Here is a 15,371-nt window from a genome sequence, read left to right on the forward strand (position 1 = left end):
CAGGGTCAGGGTTAGGGTTAGGGTTAGGGTTAGGGTTAGGGTCAGGGTCAGGGTTAGGGTTAGGGTTCAGCCACGCCTTCCTGTCCCACGGGTTAGGGTTAGGGTCAGGGTTGGGTCAGGGTCAGGGTCAGGGTTCAGCCACGCCTTCCTGTCTCCATGGTGCTCAACAGTGCACCGCATAAATTCAGCCACTTCTGCCTTTGTGATATTTGTGCGCCTTTATCACATCCTTGTTGTCTTTCAAGGCATGTTTGCACAGGTGGTGCACAATTACACGAGCACTGCTTCACATTCTCCGTTTCCCTTTCTGCTGAAGTGCAGTCCAACGGGACAGGAAACAGCTGGGGTGGGGGGGGGGCTTCATCCTGACTGTGTACAGTTACTGCTAACACACACGTCACTTCTTTCCTAATCTGGTGTGATGTTGGCGACCTGCAGTAGTTGTAGTTGTTGTAGTCGCGGCTCTGTCATTATCTATGCTAACAAATCTATGCTAACAAATCCATGCTAACAAACGGCTGGGCTGGGTGGTTGAGGTTCTCCAGGAACACACAGAAACAACCCTCAACCATCTCTTTCATGATGCTACGTTACAGAGCAACCATGCATCCCCCCTAAAGGAGGATGTTCCTGTTGTGACTCGAAATCTTTATCCTTTATCGTAGCTTATCTTTTAATGCTTATGCTAATGTCCTGCTGAACTAAATCAAAATTTATGTCACTAAAATCCCTTTTAGCTTTTTGTCAATTAAAACTGGAGGGATGTAAATCTCCAGCCATGTGTGCAGCTGTTCCACAGCATCCGTACCTAATGCTAGCCTAATGCTAGCCTAATGCTAGCCTGGATTTGCTCCTTGTTGTGTTCACTTTAATAAAACATGTGTTCAGCGCCTACCTCCCGGGATTCTTGACCTCTTCCTGGACCTGGACTGGATCTTTGAAAATCTCCCAGTGAAGTCACTGGGCTCAAACATGTCCACTGGCAGAGAGGCAATGCGCTCCAGAACTATTCCATCCTGGCCATGGCTCTGCTTCTCCAGGTCCTGGTGGTGGCCCTGGGTCGCTGAGGGGCCACTGCCCTCAGATGGAGCCCTACTGTCAGCCACAAGAGCGGTAGTGTTCCTCACATCCTCTTGGGACATGACTCCACCAGGTAATTGCTCTTCCCAACCCTTTTCCTCATCAAATGTTCTCCTTTGCTTTCATTTTCCTGGTCTCCTTAGCCCCATGCTGTCTCCGGTTTCTCCCTCCTCTTTACGTGGGCTTCACTGAATGCGGAGTGTGTGAGCTCATGGCGTCGCCCTCACAGGTAAACAGCGTCCCCTCCAGAGCCCTGCTCTCAGTGGTCTAGGTCCAACACAAAGGCTTCTTCCTGTTTGGCCCTATTTCCCCGTTCCTGTGCTCACCTGTTGACTGTGGCTCCTCTGAAGCACCGCTCTGTCTCTGCTCTCAGGTGGTGAACAAGGGAGGGGTTCAGCTCAAGCAGCACAGCTTGATTGGGTGGTTTGGGAAGTTTGGGTGGTTCTCTCCAGCTCTCTCTGACGCTGCCTTCTTTATCTCTGGAAACTAAAGCACTCTGTCGTCACCACTCTGTAGGTTAGGACCAAGAAAGGAGCCTTTCTGTCTCAGCCGGTGGGGCCATGACAGGACGGTCCAGCACATGGACGGAGGGAGAGAGCGGCAGCCTCTCACTGGTCCAGGCTGTTTGGCCAGTTCCAGCAGGCTCCACGTGTTCCTGGTGTAGGGTTACAGACACACCCCGACACACAGGAGCACTCCGCAGCACCTCCAGGCTTTGGCTGGAGGGGCTCCTGAAGTGGCTCATGGATCCTGAAGTGGCTCATGGATCCTGAAGTGGCTCATGGATCCTGAAGTGGCTCATGGCTCCTGAAGTGGCTCATGGATCCTGAAGTGGCTCATGGATCCTGAAGTGGCTCATGGCTCCTGAAGTGGCTCATGGATCCTGAAGTGGCTCATGGATCAGTGATTCTATAAATGACCACGATGGCCCCTCTAACGTGGCCGTGCTGCTGGAAGTTTCCGCGTGTGACGCAACAGTGCACCCATTCCACACCCTTTGTCTCTCAACAGGCGTCTCACGAGACACCTGCCCTCAGGTGACTTCCTGCTGTTGATGTCTTCATCGCCATGACATCAGCTGCACGAGCGCCTCGCCCAGGAGTGTGTGTGTGGGCGGAGCAACAACACAACACTCACATCCTCTTTAGAAGCTCACCACAGGGGGCGCTGACGCGCCGCTTGGAGGGGGGACGTTAGGAAAGACTGGCTAAAAGAAGAAGCTGCAGGAAGTCGAACCCCTGACCGTGACACACACACACACACACACACACACACACACACACACACACACACGTGCAGGAGGACAACATCTGGCCCTGACCAAAGACAACAGGAAAAGTGCTCATACTCCAGAGAGACAAGGCAGGTGCATAAAATAATAAAATAACCTTGATTACATCATCATCTTCATCATCATCGTCATCTTCATCATCTTCATCATCATCTTCATCGTCATCATCTTCATCATCGTCATCATCGTCGTCATCTTCATCATCTTCATCGTCATCATCTTCATCATCATAATCATCATCGTCATCATCTTCATCATCATCATCATCATCATCATAATCATCATCGTCATCATCATCATCGTCATCATCATCATCATCTTCATCGGCTGCATGGTGAGGGTGGCTTCCTGGACAACATTACCATCTCCACACTCTGCCTGCGTCTCCATGCAAACATGTTGAACCCCCACACACACACACAGACACACACACACACAGACACACACACACACACACACACACACCACACACACACACACACACACACACCACCTTCAGGGTTAGGCCCTGTAGTTATCGTTAGCTTTCACTCCGGCTCAGGGGACGATTCTTTGCCATGCTGTGTTTAGTTTCAGCTCCAGAAGCTGTTCTGTCCCTCTGAGACGTGTCTGCTGTCCTCAGGACGCATGGACCCGCCTCTGATGCTGGTGGCGCCATGCTAGCTGCTATCATGCTACCATGCTAGCTGCTATCATGCTACCATGCTAGCTGCTATCAGCAAACACAGGCAATACCTTACACACCGCACACCTTAGTCAGGAATGTTGGACTCTTTATCTCTGACAGACGGGTCAGGGTTGGGTCAGGGTCAGGGTCAGGGTTAGAGGGTCAGGGTTAGGGTCAGGGTCAGGGTTAGAGGGTCAGGGTTAGGGTCAGGGTTGGGTCAGGGTCAGGGTTAGGGTCAGGGTCGGGTTAGGGTTAGGGTTAGGGTTAGGGTCAGGGTTAGGGTCAGGGTCAGGGTCAGGGTTAGGGTCAGGGTCAAGGTCAAGGTAGGGGTTGGGGTCGGGGTCGGGGTCAGGTTAGGGTTAGGGTCAGGGTCAGGGTCAGGGTCAGGGTCAGGGTTAGGGTAGTATGCTATTTCATGCATCACATTAGAACTTTGTAGGTCCAACCAACACAAAAGATGACTAATTTTTAGAAAATCTATTTTTTCCAATGCAGTTTTCCTGAATTCTCGCTTAATTCTCTCCATTACAGCAACGTAAAACTTTCCATTTCTCTCGTGATTAAGGACCAAGAGCCCAGGGCAGCTCATGTTTACAATGTGACCCAACGGGACCGGAAGAGGTTGCTGAGGGTCTGGATCTAAAGGAAAAGGAAGATTCCTGAAAAGAATCAGCCTGCTACCAAAGACACGGCCCCTTTCTGCTCCTTCCACCTGTCCCATCTTATCATTTACGCTGTTCTTGGCCGAACATATTGATGCTTAAACACCCCCGACCAAAAGAAGGCAGACAAAATCTCCTGCCTGAAGTAGAGGTCCTCGGTCTTACTGAGTTGGCCTCTGAACCCGTGTGTGGGAGCAACTCATCCCTGTTGGAAGGCCGGCATTCCAACCCTCAATGTTCAAGCTGCGCTCCGAGCATCCTCGCTGGAGGACACCGGGAGGCAGGAAGAGGCGCATCCTGGGTGGGTCAAGGCACATCCGCGCACGTACGGGGAGGCTTCATGGCTTGTGCTCCACTTACGGAGACGGATTCGTTAGCACGTAGCAATTGTGCTTTGTGTTAATGACAGCAGCTACCCAGCTGGTAGCTAACAGAGGGTTTAGCATGTTATAACGTCATCATTGATGTGTATTTATCAACGGCAGCTGCCAATATAAAAGACGGTTCTTCGGCTAACCCCTCTCACAACCGGTCACAGTTATTTCTACCATTATTATTCTCAAGAAGCGTGTGTCCAGCTCGCCACATTTTGGTTTTCATTGTGGATATTGAGCCCATAATCAGCTATCCCTGCAGCTAACTCGGTAGCCACCAGGCTAATTCGAGCCCCCGCAGCAGTTGCATCGATGCTGCCGCTGTATCGAGTCACCGCTCGGTGGCTTTGTGTCATCACGGTCATTAAACATCCACAAGCACAACAGGAGCGAAGCTTTAGGCGGTGTTACCTTTGCTGCGTCGACCTTCACACCGGCAGGATCATCGGCTCCTTTCTTTGTGTGGTTTAGAGGCTTGTTTTCATCGATGCGCCTCGTCTCTCCTCCTCGTGCCGCCTCGGCTGACAGCGCTTCGTCTCGGGATGACAGGCCCCGCCCCTCGCAACCAATCAGGAAACAGGACTGCTGGAAGCTGGCGAAATAACCGTCGCTCATTGGTTCTCGGTGGTGTCCATCAAGCGGTCGTCAAGGGCGTCGCTTAGTCCAAGGACAGGACACCTGCCACCAAAGGATGCTGAGCCCTGCAGGGGGGCTGAACACCAGTCATTTGGATTATCTTAATAATTAATGTTAATATTTTACTAGTAGTATTATGCCCAATCACACAGTACTCCTCGCTTTGACGCCAGCGTTTAAAAAAGGCCAATTAAAATGTATAGATCTATGCAGCATTTGACACATTGGTGGTGTTCTACAAGACTTGAATGGAACATACGCGAAGTATTTGACATCTATTACTGCATTTATGTATCGTGAGCTTGTGAGATCTGATAGGAATTAATTTAACATAGTTGTTAATACACCATACGATATTTCAAGGGAAATATAGGGACGAGAACATTCTATAGAGCCTCATTTTTTGGGTTTGTTTTTAATGCTCTGGTTTAATAGTTACACTTCAAAACGGTGCAAGTTCTCTCAATAAAGTATTACTTGTGTGCTTTCTTTTTTAATTCTTATTTTTTCAGCCTAGGAGCCATAGTAAAACCAATACACAAAATCCACGGAACTGACAACAACAACAACAAACAGAGACACAGAAATGCTCCCGTACCAAATGATACAGAAGAAGAGCTGAAGAGCATAACTGGACGTGTCTTTACTTCATCAAAGAGTGTTCACTTATCTGAAATATGTGCAGGTTAAAGCATCTAAATAGCAACAGTCATCTACTGTATTGATGTCACTTAACGCAATACTCCACTGACGACATAATTAATTAGTATAATACGAACTGAGACTGAACAATCATTATGGGAAAATAACAGAAATGGCTTGAACAGTATTGATTGAATGAAGTCAATTTAAACTTCCTGAAGAAAATATTTTTAAAAAATATTCTTCCTTAGCACCATCAACCTGACCTACTTCTTTAAACATTTATAGACCGTGTCAGACACTTGGAGCCAAGGAAGGCAGGAAGCTGCTGCCTGTTTGTGCAATGAGTCTTTTTCTGCAGGAATATTGAGCTCAGACATGCTGATGTAGCATTTACTATAAGGATGATCACTGGACCTGAAGGATGCGATCCTGTTGCACATGCAGATAATCAACAACTTTGATCAAACAATAATATTAAACCATCATTATAGCGTCACTTTAACAAACATTAGTCTCCCAGCAGACCCTCCAGTTCACCAGCGTCATTAGATCATAACTGGGAGCAGCATTTTGGGCATTTACACCCTAACCAAGAGGAAGATGGAGCCATCCACATTTCTAAATCCAAAACTCATTTTAGCAGGTAATTGAACGTAATGCTTCTATTGTGGACTTTTGGTTTAAAGGCTAATTTGTGACACTGGTGGAATGTTGCCTTGGCTGCAGTTACTGTACATCCAACACTGTCAAAGCTATAGCTATAGGTAAAACTAGGTAAGGTTGCGTCTCACGGCTGTGCCAAGGCTACATTCATTGTCATTGTCATTGTCACTAACCCTAACCCTAACTACCACACTTGTAGATTTAACTAGTAACCAGTCCTCAGCCACCAGTCAGTTTAGTCCAGAAAAGGTTCCTGCCCCCTTCAGGCATAGCGGGGATCTGCATCTTTCAGTGATACGCGCTGGAGGTAGGACGAGAGACGGTAGCAGGAAATCTGTGGGGTCTCCATGAGGATGGTGGACAAGGTGAGGCTTTTGTGGTCTTTCTTCAACATGTGTCGTCTCTGCCAGCGGCAGAGTGAGACCTCCACCTGCTCTCTGAAAAAGCTTGTGGTCAAGGTGTAGAGTATGGGGTTCAAGGCACTGTTGATGGGAAGGATGAAGATGACTACCCAGCTGGAGATGGTGTCTACAGTAAAGAAGGAGAGTTGTCCTTTTTCATTCATCCTGTTCCATAAATTAGGAGTTCAGAAAACCACATCACTGCTCCATTATTAACTCTGTCATTTAAAACATTAACACACAGACCAGAGATGCCCTACCTGGTATCTCCACCTCCAGGAGGGACAGGATCTTCACTAAAAATATGGGAATCCAGCAGAGGGCATCAGAGAACACTATGAAGAAAAAGCGATTGGCCACAGCCACATCTCTGTGCAGCCTGCTCCTCACATCCGTCGCATTAATCCCGGTCTTATAGATGGAGTAGAACATGCTGGAGTAGGAGAAGACGATGATCAGGAATGCCACCAGGTTCAGACCTAAAGAGACACATGCTGTTAAGTAGATTGAACTCAAACACACAGTTTGTGTTTGTGTGCAATAATGGCAACATCAATAGCAAGGAAATGAGCTGTTGGGGGAGTTTGCTTTGGAATTTACCCAGGAAAATGCCTGTGGAATATCCTTTGGCAGTAGGTTTCTCCTGCCTGTCAGAGTGAAGGGGAAAGCAGACCCCATTACGTCCATAATAGTTCCCAAACACATCCTCGTTCATTAGGGGCACGGCCGCAATCACGACGCCTAGTAGCCAGATGGAGGCCAGGACCACCTTGTGGGGGGGTGTCAAAGAGACACATAGTCAGCAGAGTTCCGCTGATGGAGATGGAATTCCGCCACCTCCTGTCGCCACCTGCTGACGTCAGTATTCATTCAGCCTCTCTCCATCTCTCACTGCGCCTCAGCAGCGTCGTGAGTGTGATCTATAAAGTAGCTGCCAGACTTTTAACACTAACAAAGAAAGTCAGTCATCAAACAGATGCCAGATGCAACACGGGCAAGCTTTTTTCCAGCTGTAAAGAGAATCTATAGAATCTATAGAATAGAATACCATAGTGTGAGGGTCAGCTTCAACATTTTACACCACATGGCCATTTAATAAGCAAGATAAGTGATCGGATGATGCTATTTATTTGTAAGATGTGGGGCAAGTACCCCAGTCAGAGGTTTGCTGGGGCGCAAATTGCTGAAGGGAAACACAATGACGAGGAACTTCTCCAAGGTCAGGTAGGTCAGGAGCAGAACAGACACCTGGGGTTTTTGTTTGGGGAAAAGAGTAGAGAATCACTGTCAACTGGAAGGCTTCCATCATTACAAAACGTACGGAAAACAACCCAACCAAGGCAAAACCTCCTATCATCCTCATCCTCATCCTCATGGAACCCAAAGCACAAACAGGCTATTTCACCCTTAAACTAGATTCACAGAGTTGCTGTTTCATTGTGATTCCAGTGAGCTACAGGCAGTGCAGCAGAAACGTCTGAGCGGTGCCTTCTGCTCCTGTTGAGACACATGTACTCCCTTAAATTACTTCTGAGGACAGCATGGCCAGGAATCCGATGGTTCGACACTCCACACTCTCCATCCAGAGCAGGGCGTTTCGGTTGTACTCTCCTCGGAATTTCACATCAGAAACTCCAAGGAAGAAAAGGTAGACCCCCATGAGGCAGTCTGCACCTGCACGGAAACAGAGGAGCCGACATTTTGAACAGCTAAACCATCCATCCCAGCATTCTGGGTACGGATGCAAGTCCGGCTTTAATCCTCCCGGCCTGCATCTACCTCTTTTATTCCCGAACCCGAACCGGAACCCCGAGGGAGAGTGTCACTCACAGCACAGGACTTTGATGCAAGCAGCATGCTGGTTGTTCTCCGCTCGGATCAGTGACCTCATGCCGATGACCAGGAGGTTACCAAAGCACGTGATGAAGGCAATGACCCAGACGGACACTCGCAGCACCGCGTTAGCCAACAGGTCCTCAAAGGAAGAAATCCCATCCGTATTGGGCTTACAGGAACGGACGTGGGGCGCGTAAGAGCAGTACTGGAATGTCTTGAAATAGCTGGAAGAAGAACAGAGGAAGAAGACGGTGGTGGAACGACACGTGCCAGGTACTCCTCAAAGGTGTGCATACATGTGGGAGAGGTTCTTCATGGGCAGGAACATCTTTGTTTCAATTTCAGGGATTTCTATCCCCTCCAGAGCCCTGCAGGGAGGAGAGACCATCAGAGCGAGACTCATTTAGAAATTAAATTAATTGTAAATGAATTAAACGTGTGTGCAACAGGATCCTCACAGAGATTGCAGCTGAATCAGGTGGTCGAAGTGGCCGGGGTGAATGCGGAGAAGAGGGTTGTATGAGATGTTCCTGCAGAAAGAAACAAACAGAAGAATCCATACTTGTGTCACATGACCCCCCTCCCCTTGATGGAACACTTGATTCGTTTCTTCTGCCAAAGAAGGTTTGTGGCTGGAGAGTTGTGCTTCCCCTGGAAGGTGGAATGAGCTCAGCATGAATTATGAAAACATAATCGCCGCCTCCCTCTGATGATTGCATCTCTGCACCGGACGGGCTCCAGAGACCCGGAAAAATGCCGAAATCTGCTGGAGTCCAAGGTTTCAGCACAAGAAACACCACACTTGCACCTTTCCTTCACTCACAGCTTGAGCAGCGACTTGGAGAGGGTTTGAAAGGTGCTTCTTGGCAGCTCCTTTATCCGGTTGCTGGACAGATTCCTGGACAGCAGAAAAGAGGAAAGCGTGGATGTAAAGACTGCGCAGACATTTCACATTTACCCCAGCTGCGGGGGCAGGAAGAGACAGCAGATGGTGTATGGAGAGTGTGCCTTGTCTGTAATGTCCGCTGCCTCTACGTGTTCTGGATATTTGATACTCCGCCAAGTTTTGAGCACCTTTTTCTACGATGAGGGACAATCGACACACGGTTGCCAGTTCTAAGAATGGTCGCACAAAATAAGCAGCTTCAGACACGAGCGGAGCGTGGAACCCTTATCTCAGATGGACACCAAACGGACCTCCACGCTTCCCTTGATGTCACTGACAGGACCTGAGAACGGGTCGTCTCTCCCTGCCCAAGCCTTTCATCACTTGTCTGATTTGTTACTTATTGCTGGGTACTAGTAACCATCTGATTATCAGGACTAGAGATCAGAAGCATCACTGGCTCTTACTCACAGTTCAGCCAGTTTCCAGAGGGAGTGGAAAGTGTTGTCGGGAATTCGCTGGATCCTGTTGTCCATCAGTAATCTGAAGACAGGAGATCCAAAACAGTCTGTGAATTGGTGTTGAGGGGGGGTCAAATAAATATGTTGCTTTGAAGCACAGGGTGAAAGAGGAAAGATGAAAGAACGCTTACAGAGCTTCAAGCTCGCCGCACGTCTTCAAAATCGAGTAGTTGAGAGTTTGGATTTGGTTCCCTTCGAGATCTCTGAGTGAAAAAAGAGGGCGGAAAGTGGGAAATATTTACACAGATTAGTGTGAAGCAGCCCCCCCACAGGTCCGGCCAGAGCAGACTCACAGCCAGTCCAGGCCCGGCATGTGCTGACAGAAGCTGTGATGAGGAAGCTGCTGCAGGGAGGTGTCCACCAGGGACCTGAGGAACACACACCAGGTGTGGAGACCATCAGAATATATATAGAGATATATATATATATATCTCTATATATATATATATATATATATATACAGTATTATATATATATATATACAGTATATATATATATACTGTGTATATATATATAACAGAACACAACTTGACTCACAGATATTTCAGAGACTGGAGCCCAATGAAAGTGTCCTGGGACAGAATCCTCAGAGGGTTGTGGTCCAACATGCTGGCACAGAAAGGAAGAAATCAGAACAGTTTTACTAAACTAGACGCTCAAAAAGATCTCAACATATATTTGGAGCTCATGGAAGAGCTGTTTCCTCCAACATCTGAGGGTTGTGATGATGAGAAAAGAACATTTCTGTGACACAATCTGGACCTTAGAGATCACAGACCAACATTTAGAAATACAAAGTGTGTGTGTGTGTGTGTGTGAGAGGGTGTGTATGTGTGGGTGTGTGAGTGTGTGTGTGTGACTCACAGCCACTGTAGCTGATGAAGATCCATGAACACACCAGGACTGAGGCTGGATATTAGGTTCTGACTAAGAAACCTCAAATACATTAAAAACAGCTGGTTGAATAAAGATCTTTAGATCTTCTACAAAGATCTAAAGATCTTCTACAAAGATCTAAGATCTTCTACAAAGATCTCTTTTCAAGGTAAAGTTTATTAATCAGTTGATGTTTCAGGCATTTTCCTGTTCTATGATTTTTGAATCAAATGTGAATCTGGATGATTTGGGAAGTGCTGCATGCCCAAGCTGGCGTGTGGAGGGTGTGTGAAGCGAGCAGATATGAAGGCGTGAGACCCGCCTCAGAGTATCAGAGCACCTTCAGCACGAGGATGGAAATGAGGGCGCTGGAACTAGAGGAAGACGTGTGAGAATTCCCAGAGTGGGAAAGAAAAGCAAAATGATGAGCAGGAGGCCAGAAGCTGGTGGGGGGTCATGAGGTCCCTGCTGCTGAGCATGTGACAGAACATGGAGGGAAAGTTGAGCGCCCTCCTTCAGAGGCCTGAGAAGGAGGCTGGAGATGGGACACCAGGAAAGGCTGACCCACCCTCATGAGGTGCAGTCTGCAGGACCCTGTTCAGGACCCTGTTCAGGACCCTGTTCATGTCCTGGTCCTCAACAGGACCCTGTTCAGGACCCTGTTCATGTCCTGGTCCTGAACAGGACCCTGTTCAGGACCCTGTTCATGTCCTGGTCCTGAACAGGACCCTGTTCAGGACCCTGTTCAGGACCCTGTTCATGTCCTGGTCCTGAACAGGACCCTGTTCGGGACCCTTTTCATGTCCTAGTCCTGAACAGGACCCTGTTTGGGACCCTGTTCAGGACCCTGTTCATGTCCTGGTCCTGAACAGGACCCTGTTCGGGACCCTTTTCATGTCCTGGTCCTGAACAGGACCCTGTTCAGGACCCTGTTCATGCCCTGTTCAGGGCATGAACAGGGTCCTGACGACACTGGCAGGATACTTACAACTTCTTTAAACTGCGCAGGCCGCTGAAAGCATGCTGGGAAATAAAATGGAGGCTGTTGTTTTGCAGAAACCTGGGGAGGAACGAGACCATGTCAGAGTCAGAGCTATTAGCTTTAGCTTTAGCCTCGTTAAAGCAACAGAGTCAGAGCTATTAGCTTTAGCTTTAGCCTCGTTAAAGCAATGTTGCCATTTTCAACCGCAGCTCGATCTGCCGTCTGATACACATCATTTAGCTAAAGATCATGTTAGCAATGGGAATTTCTGTCTGTTGGGTTCATTTCTCTCCATGACTCCATTTCTGCTTTGAAAAAAGAAGTATTAAATACAACAAAAAAAATCGTATTCATGTTTTTTCTTCTTTTTCTTTCTAATGAGGCAAAAATGCAACAAGAAGATATTTTCTGGAGGTTCTTACAGTCTTTCTAGGTGTGCGTATTCTGCCAAAACAAAACTGGACAAAGCTTGGATTTTATTGCCCCGCAGAGACCTGTGGGAAGACAGTGAAATAGCACCTGACATGAGACCCAGAGGGAAAAGGGTGAAGCAGCGCCACAGATCATGTGATCGGAGGAGGACTTACAGCCAGGTCACATTGGGGGAAACCTGGGGGACCTCCTGCAGGCCGAGCGCCACACACTCCACGTCTGTTTGGATGCAGTCGCAGCTCTGGGGATACACCTGCAGGACTACACACTCCCAGGGATGAGCACACACACTTACACAGGTGCTAACCCTCCGCAGGTGCAGCACACACACTTACACAGGTGCTAACCCTCCGCAGGTGCAGCACACACACTTACACAGGTGCTAACCCTCCGCAGGTGCAGCACACACACTTACACAGGTGCTAACCCTCCGCAGGTGCAGCACACACACTTACACAGGTGCTAACCCTCCGCAGGTGCAGCACACACTTACACAGGTGCTAACCCTCCGCAGGTGCAGCACACACTTACACAGGTGCTAACCCTCCGCAGGTGCAGCACACACTTACACAGGTGCTAACCCTCCGCAGGTGCAGCACACACACTTACACAGGTGCTAACCCTCCGCAGGTGCAGCACACACACTTACACAGGTGCTAACCCTCCGCAGGTGCAGCACACACACTTACACAGGTGCTAACCCTCCGCAGGTGCAGCACACACACTTACACTGGTGCTAACCCTCCGCAGGTGCAGCACACACTTACACAGGTGCTAACCCTCCGCAGGTGCAGCACACACTTACACAGGTGCTAACCCTCCGCAGGTGCAGCACACACTTACACAGGTGCTAACCCTCCGCAGGTGCAGCACACACACTTACACAGGTGCTAACCCTCCGCAGTGTGCAGCACACACACTTACACAGGTGCTAACCCTCCGCAGGTGCAGCACACACACTTACACAGGTGCTAACCCTCCGCAGGTGCAGCACACACTTACACAGGTGCTAACCCTCCGCAGGTGCAGCACACACACTTACACAGGTGCTACCCTCCGCAGGTGCAGCACACACTTACACAGGTGCTAACCCTCCGCAGGTGCAGCACACACTTACACAGGTGCTAACCCTCCGCAGGTGCAGCACACACTTACACAGGTGCTAACCCTCCGCAGGTGCAGCACACACTTACACAGGTGCTAACCCTCCGCAGGTGCAGCACACACTTACACAGGTGCTAACCCTCCGCAGGTGCAGCACACACTTACACAGGTGCTAACCCTCCGCAGGTGCAGCACACACTTACACAGGTGCTAACCCTCCGCAGGTGCAGCACACACACTTACACAGGTGCTAACCCTCCGCAGGTGCAGCACACACTTACGGCATTCGCTCAGCACGTCCCGCTCCACAGCACCATCGTTCTGGAGCGACTGGCCGAATAACTCAGCCCATCCGGCGTTATCACCTGCAACCCAAACAAGTAGGAAGAGGCTGAAATGCTGCACAGCGACGGTCCAGGACAGTGCGTTATCTGCCTGTCTGGACTGAGTCCAGAATGTGGTTAGGAATTCTGGGAGCTGCGGGTGAGCCTAAACTGGGTTAGGGTCAGGGTCAGGGTCAGGGTCAGGGTCAGGGTTAGGGTCAGGGTCAGGGTCAGGGTTAGAGGGTTAGGGTCAGGGTCAGGGTCAGGGTAGGGTTAGGGTTAGTCAGGGTTAGGGTCAGGGTCAGGGTCAGGGTTAGGGTAGGGGAATGTACCCTGCCTCCCATACGAGACAGGGAAAGCACGGTCCTTCCTCCCAACCGACCTCCCATAACCCTGAAATCCTTGTTGTTGACGATGGGCACGCTGGCGACCCCTGCCATAGCGCACCTCCGTCCAACCCGGCTCCATAAATCAAGGTAAGTTATTTATTTTAGAAAGTTTTTTGAACTAAAAGCGATGTTTTTCCTTTTTTCCAACCCTGCCATTTTAACCCCCTAAATGCCAAATTAAATTAGCTTGATATCAAATGTAATATTTAATAATTGGGTTAGGATTTAGGGTTAGGGTTGGGGTTAGGGTTGGGTTAGTAGGGGTTGGGGTTAGGGTTGGGGTTGGGGTTAGGGTTAGGGTTAGGGTTGGGTTAGGGTTAGGGTTAGGGTTAGGGTTAGGGTTGGGGTTAGGGTTGGGGTTAGGGTTGGGGTTGGGGGTTAGGGTTAGGGTTAGGGATAGGGGTTGGGGTTCGGGTTAGGGTTGGGGTTCGGGTTGGGGTTAGGGTTGGGGTTCGGGTTCGGGTTGGGGGTTAGGGTTAGGGTTGGGGTTAGGGTTGGGGTTCGGGTTGGGGTTCGGGTTCGGGTTGGGGTTCGGGTTCGGGTTGGGGTTCGGGTTAGGGTTAGGGTTAGGGTTAGGGTTGGGGTTGGGGTTAGGGTTGGGTTAGGGTTGGGGTTCGGGTTGGGGGTTAGGGTTGGGGTTCGGGTTGGGGTTAGGGTTGGGGTTAGGGTTGGGGTAGGGTTGGGTTAGGGTTGGGGTTGGGGGTTAGGGTTGGGGTTAGGGTTAGGGGTTGAGGTTAGGGTTGGAGATCAATGGTTAGGGTTAGGGTTAGGGTTAGGATGGGTGGGGGGTTAGCCATCGGGCTCCAAAAATTAGATAGGGGTGACTCCACCTGGTTCCCCCCGAGGCACTGGCTGGATAGGTTAAAGAGTTAGGCTTTCCCCTGGGGCGAAGCCCCGGGGAAAGCAATGCACTGTCCATCAGGGGGTCCCAGGCAGAGACTCCCACCATCAAAGTTATTCACCACCCTAAGGTGGTGGGGTGTCCAAAAATTAGGCACTCTGGCCTTAGCTGTGATCAGCTGCGCAACGTTTCGGCCTTTGTTGGCCTTCCTCAGGCTAGCTGATCAAAAATTGTTATTATGTTGGCCTTTTTGGGCCTTGACATAAGATAGTCCCTTGCTTTGTCCCTTTTTCCACCTCCTTTTCTTTCCATGTTGTTGTCCCTTCCGTAACCACTTTCCATTTGAGTTGCTCCACCTCTCCTTCCCCTTTTATACTCCCCTCGCTTTTTTGCGTTAATGTTTTTTACTTTCGATTTAAGTGTCCCCTCCCTTCCTTCTTATCTTGCCTTTTGTATTTCCCCTCCATTTCTTTTTGAATTTGTGCTTTCCTCTGCTTTTAGGGTTAAGCTTAGGGTTAGGGTTAGGGTTAGGGTTAGGGTTAGGGTTAGGGTTAGGGTTAGGGGTTGGGGTTAGGGGTTGAGGTTAGGGTTGGAGATCAATGGTTAGGGTTAGGGTTAGGGTTAGGGTTAGGATGGGTGGGGGGTTAGGGTTAGGGTTAGGGTTAGAGTCAGGGTTAGTCAGGGTTGGGTTAGGGTTAGGGTTAGGGTTAGGGTTAGAGTCAGGGTCAGGGTCAGGGTCAGGGTTACGGTCAGGTTAGGGTC

General features: G+C 49.4%; 1 protein-coding gene and 1 long non-coding RNA gene across 5 annotated transcripts in view; one reads left to right on the forward strand and one right to left on the reverse strand.

Moving 5' to 3' along the window:
* The window catches only part of LOC130537969 (uncharacterized), a 157,466-nt gene that overhangs the window by 92,987 nt on the left and 49,108 nt on the right, over positions 1 to 15,371 (forward strand). Inside the window, exon 2 of the long non-coding RNA XR_008953730.1 lies at positions 13,691 to 13,855. This is a non-coding gene — a long non-coding RNA (uncharacterized LOC130537969). The remainder of the gene's footprint in view (positions 1 to 13,690; positions 13,856 to 15,371) is intronic.
* The window catches only part of rxfp2a (relaxin family peptide receptor 2a), a 12,272-nt gene continuing 1,995 nt past the window's right edge, over positions 5,095 to 15,371 (reverse strand). For 2 of the 4 annotated variants that reach the window (XM_057055115.1, XM_057055113.1), the window contains 18 exons: positions 13,338 to 13,421; positions 12,108 to 12,213; positions 11,943 to 12,014; positions 11,527 to 11,598; positions 10,527 to 10,598; positions 10,200 to 10,271; positions 9,956 to 10,030; positions 9,794 to 9,865; positions 9,613 to 9,684; positions 9,079 to 9,153; positions 8,714 to 8,785; positions 8,552 to 8,623; positions 8,250 to 8,479; positions 7,948 to 8,093; positions 7,572 to 7,667; positions 7,020 to 7,188; positions 6,680 to 6,898; positions 5,095 to 6,546 (listed from right to left, as the gene is read on the reverse strand). In XM_057055115.1, coding sequence (XP_056911095.1) covers positions 6,281 to 6,546; positions 6,680 to 6,898; positions 7,020 to 7,188; positions 7,572 to 7,667; positions 7,948 to 8,093; positions 8,250 to 8,479; positions 8,552 to 8,623; positions 8,714 to 8,785; positions 9,079 to 9,153; positions 9,613 to 9,684; positions 9,794 to 9,865; positions 9,956 to 10,030; positions 10,200 to 10,271; positions 10,527 to 10,598; positions 11,527 to 11,598; positions 11,943 to 12,014; positions 12,108 to 12,213; positions 13,338 to 13,421 — 2,042 coding nt within the window. In that variant the 3' untranslated portion in view covers positions 5,095 to 6,280. Of the gene's footprint in view, positions 6,547 to 6,679; positions 6,899 to 7,019; positions 7,189 to 7,269; positions 7,368 to 7,571; positions 7,668 to 7,947; positions 8,094 to 8,249; positions 8,480 to 8,551; positions 8,624 to 8,713; positions 8,786 to 9,078; positions 9,154 to 9,612; positions 9,685 to 9,793; positions 9,866 to 9,955; positions 10,031 to 10,199; positions 10,272 to 10,526; positions 10,599 to 11,526; positions 11,599 to 11,942; positions 12,015 to 12,107; positions 12,214 to 13,337; positions 13,422 to 15,371 lie in introns of those variants that run through there. The other 2 variants (XM_057055114.1, XR_008953727.1) reach the window with 2 other exon arrangements.

Source organism: Takifugu flavidus, chromosome 14 (genome assembly GCF_003711565.1).
Source record: "Takifugu flavidus isolate HTHZ2018 chromosome 14, ASM371156v2, whole genome shotgun sequence".
In the NCBI taxonomy this organism is placed as follows: domain Eukaryota; kingdom Metazoa; phylum Chordata; class Actinopteri; order Tetraodontiformes; family Tetraodontidae; genus Takifugu; species Takifugu flavidus.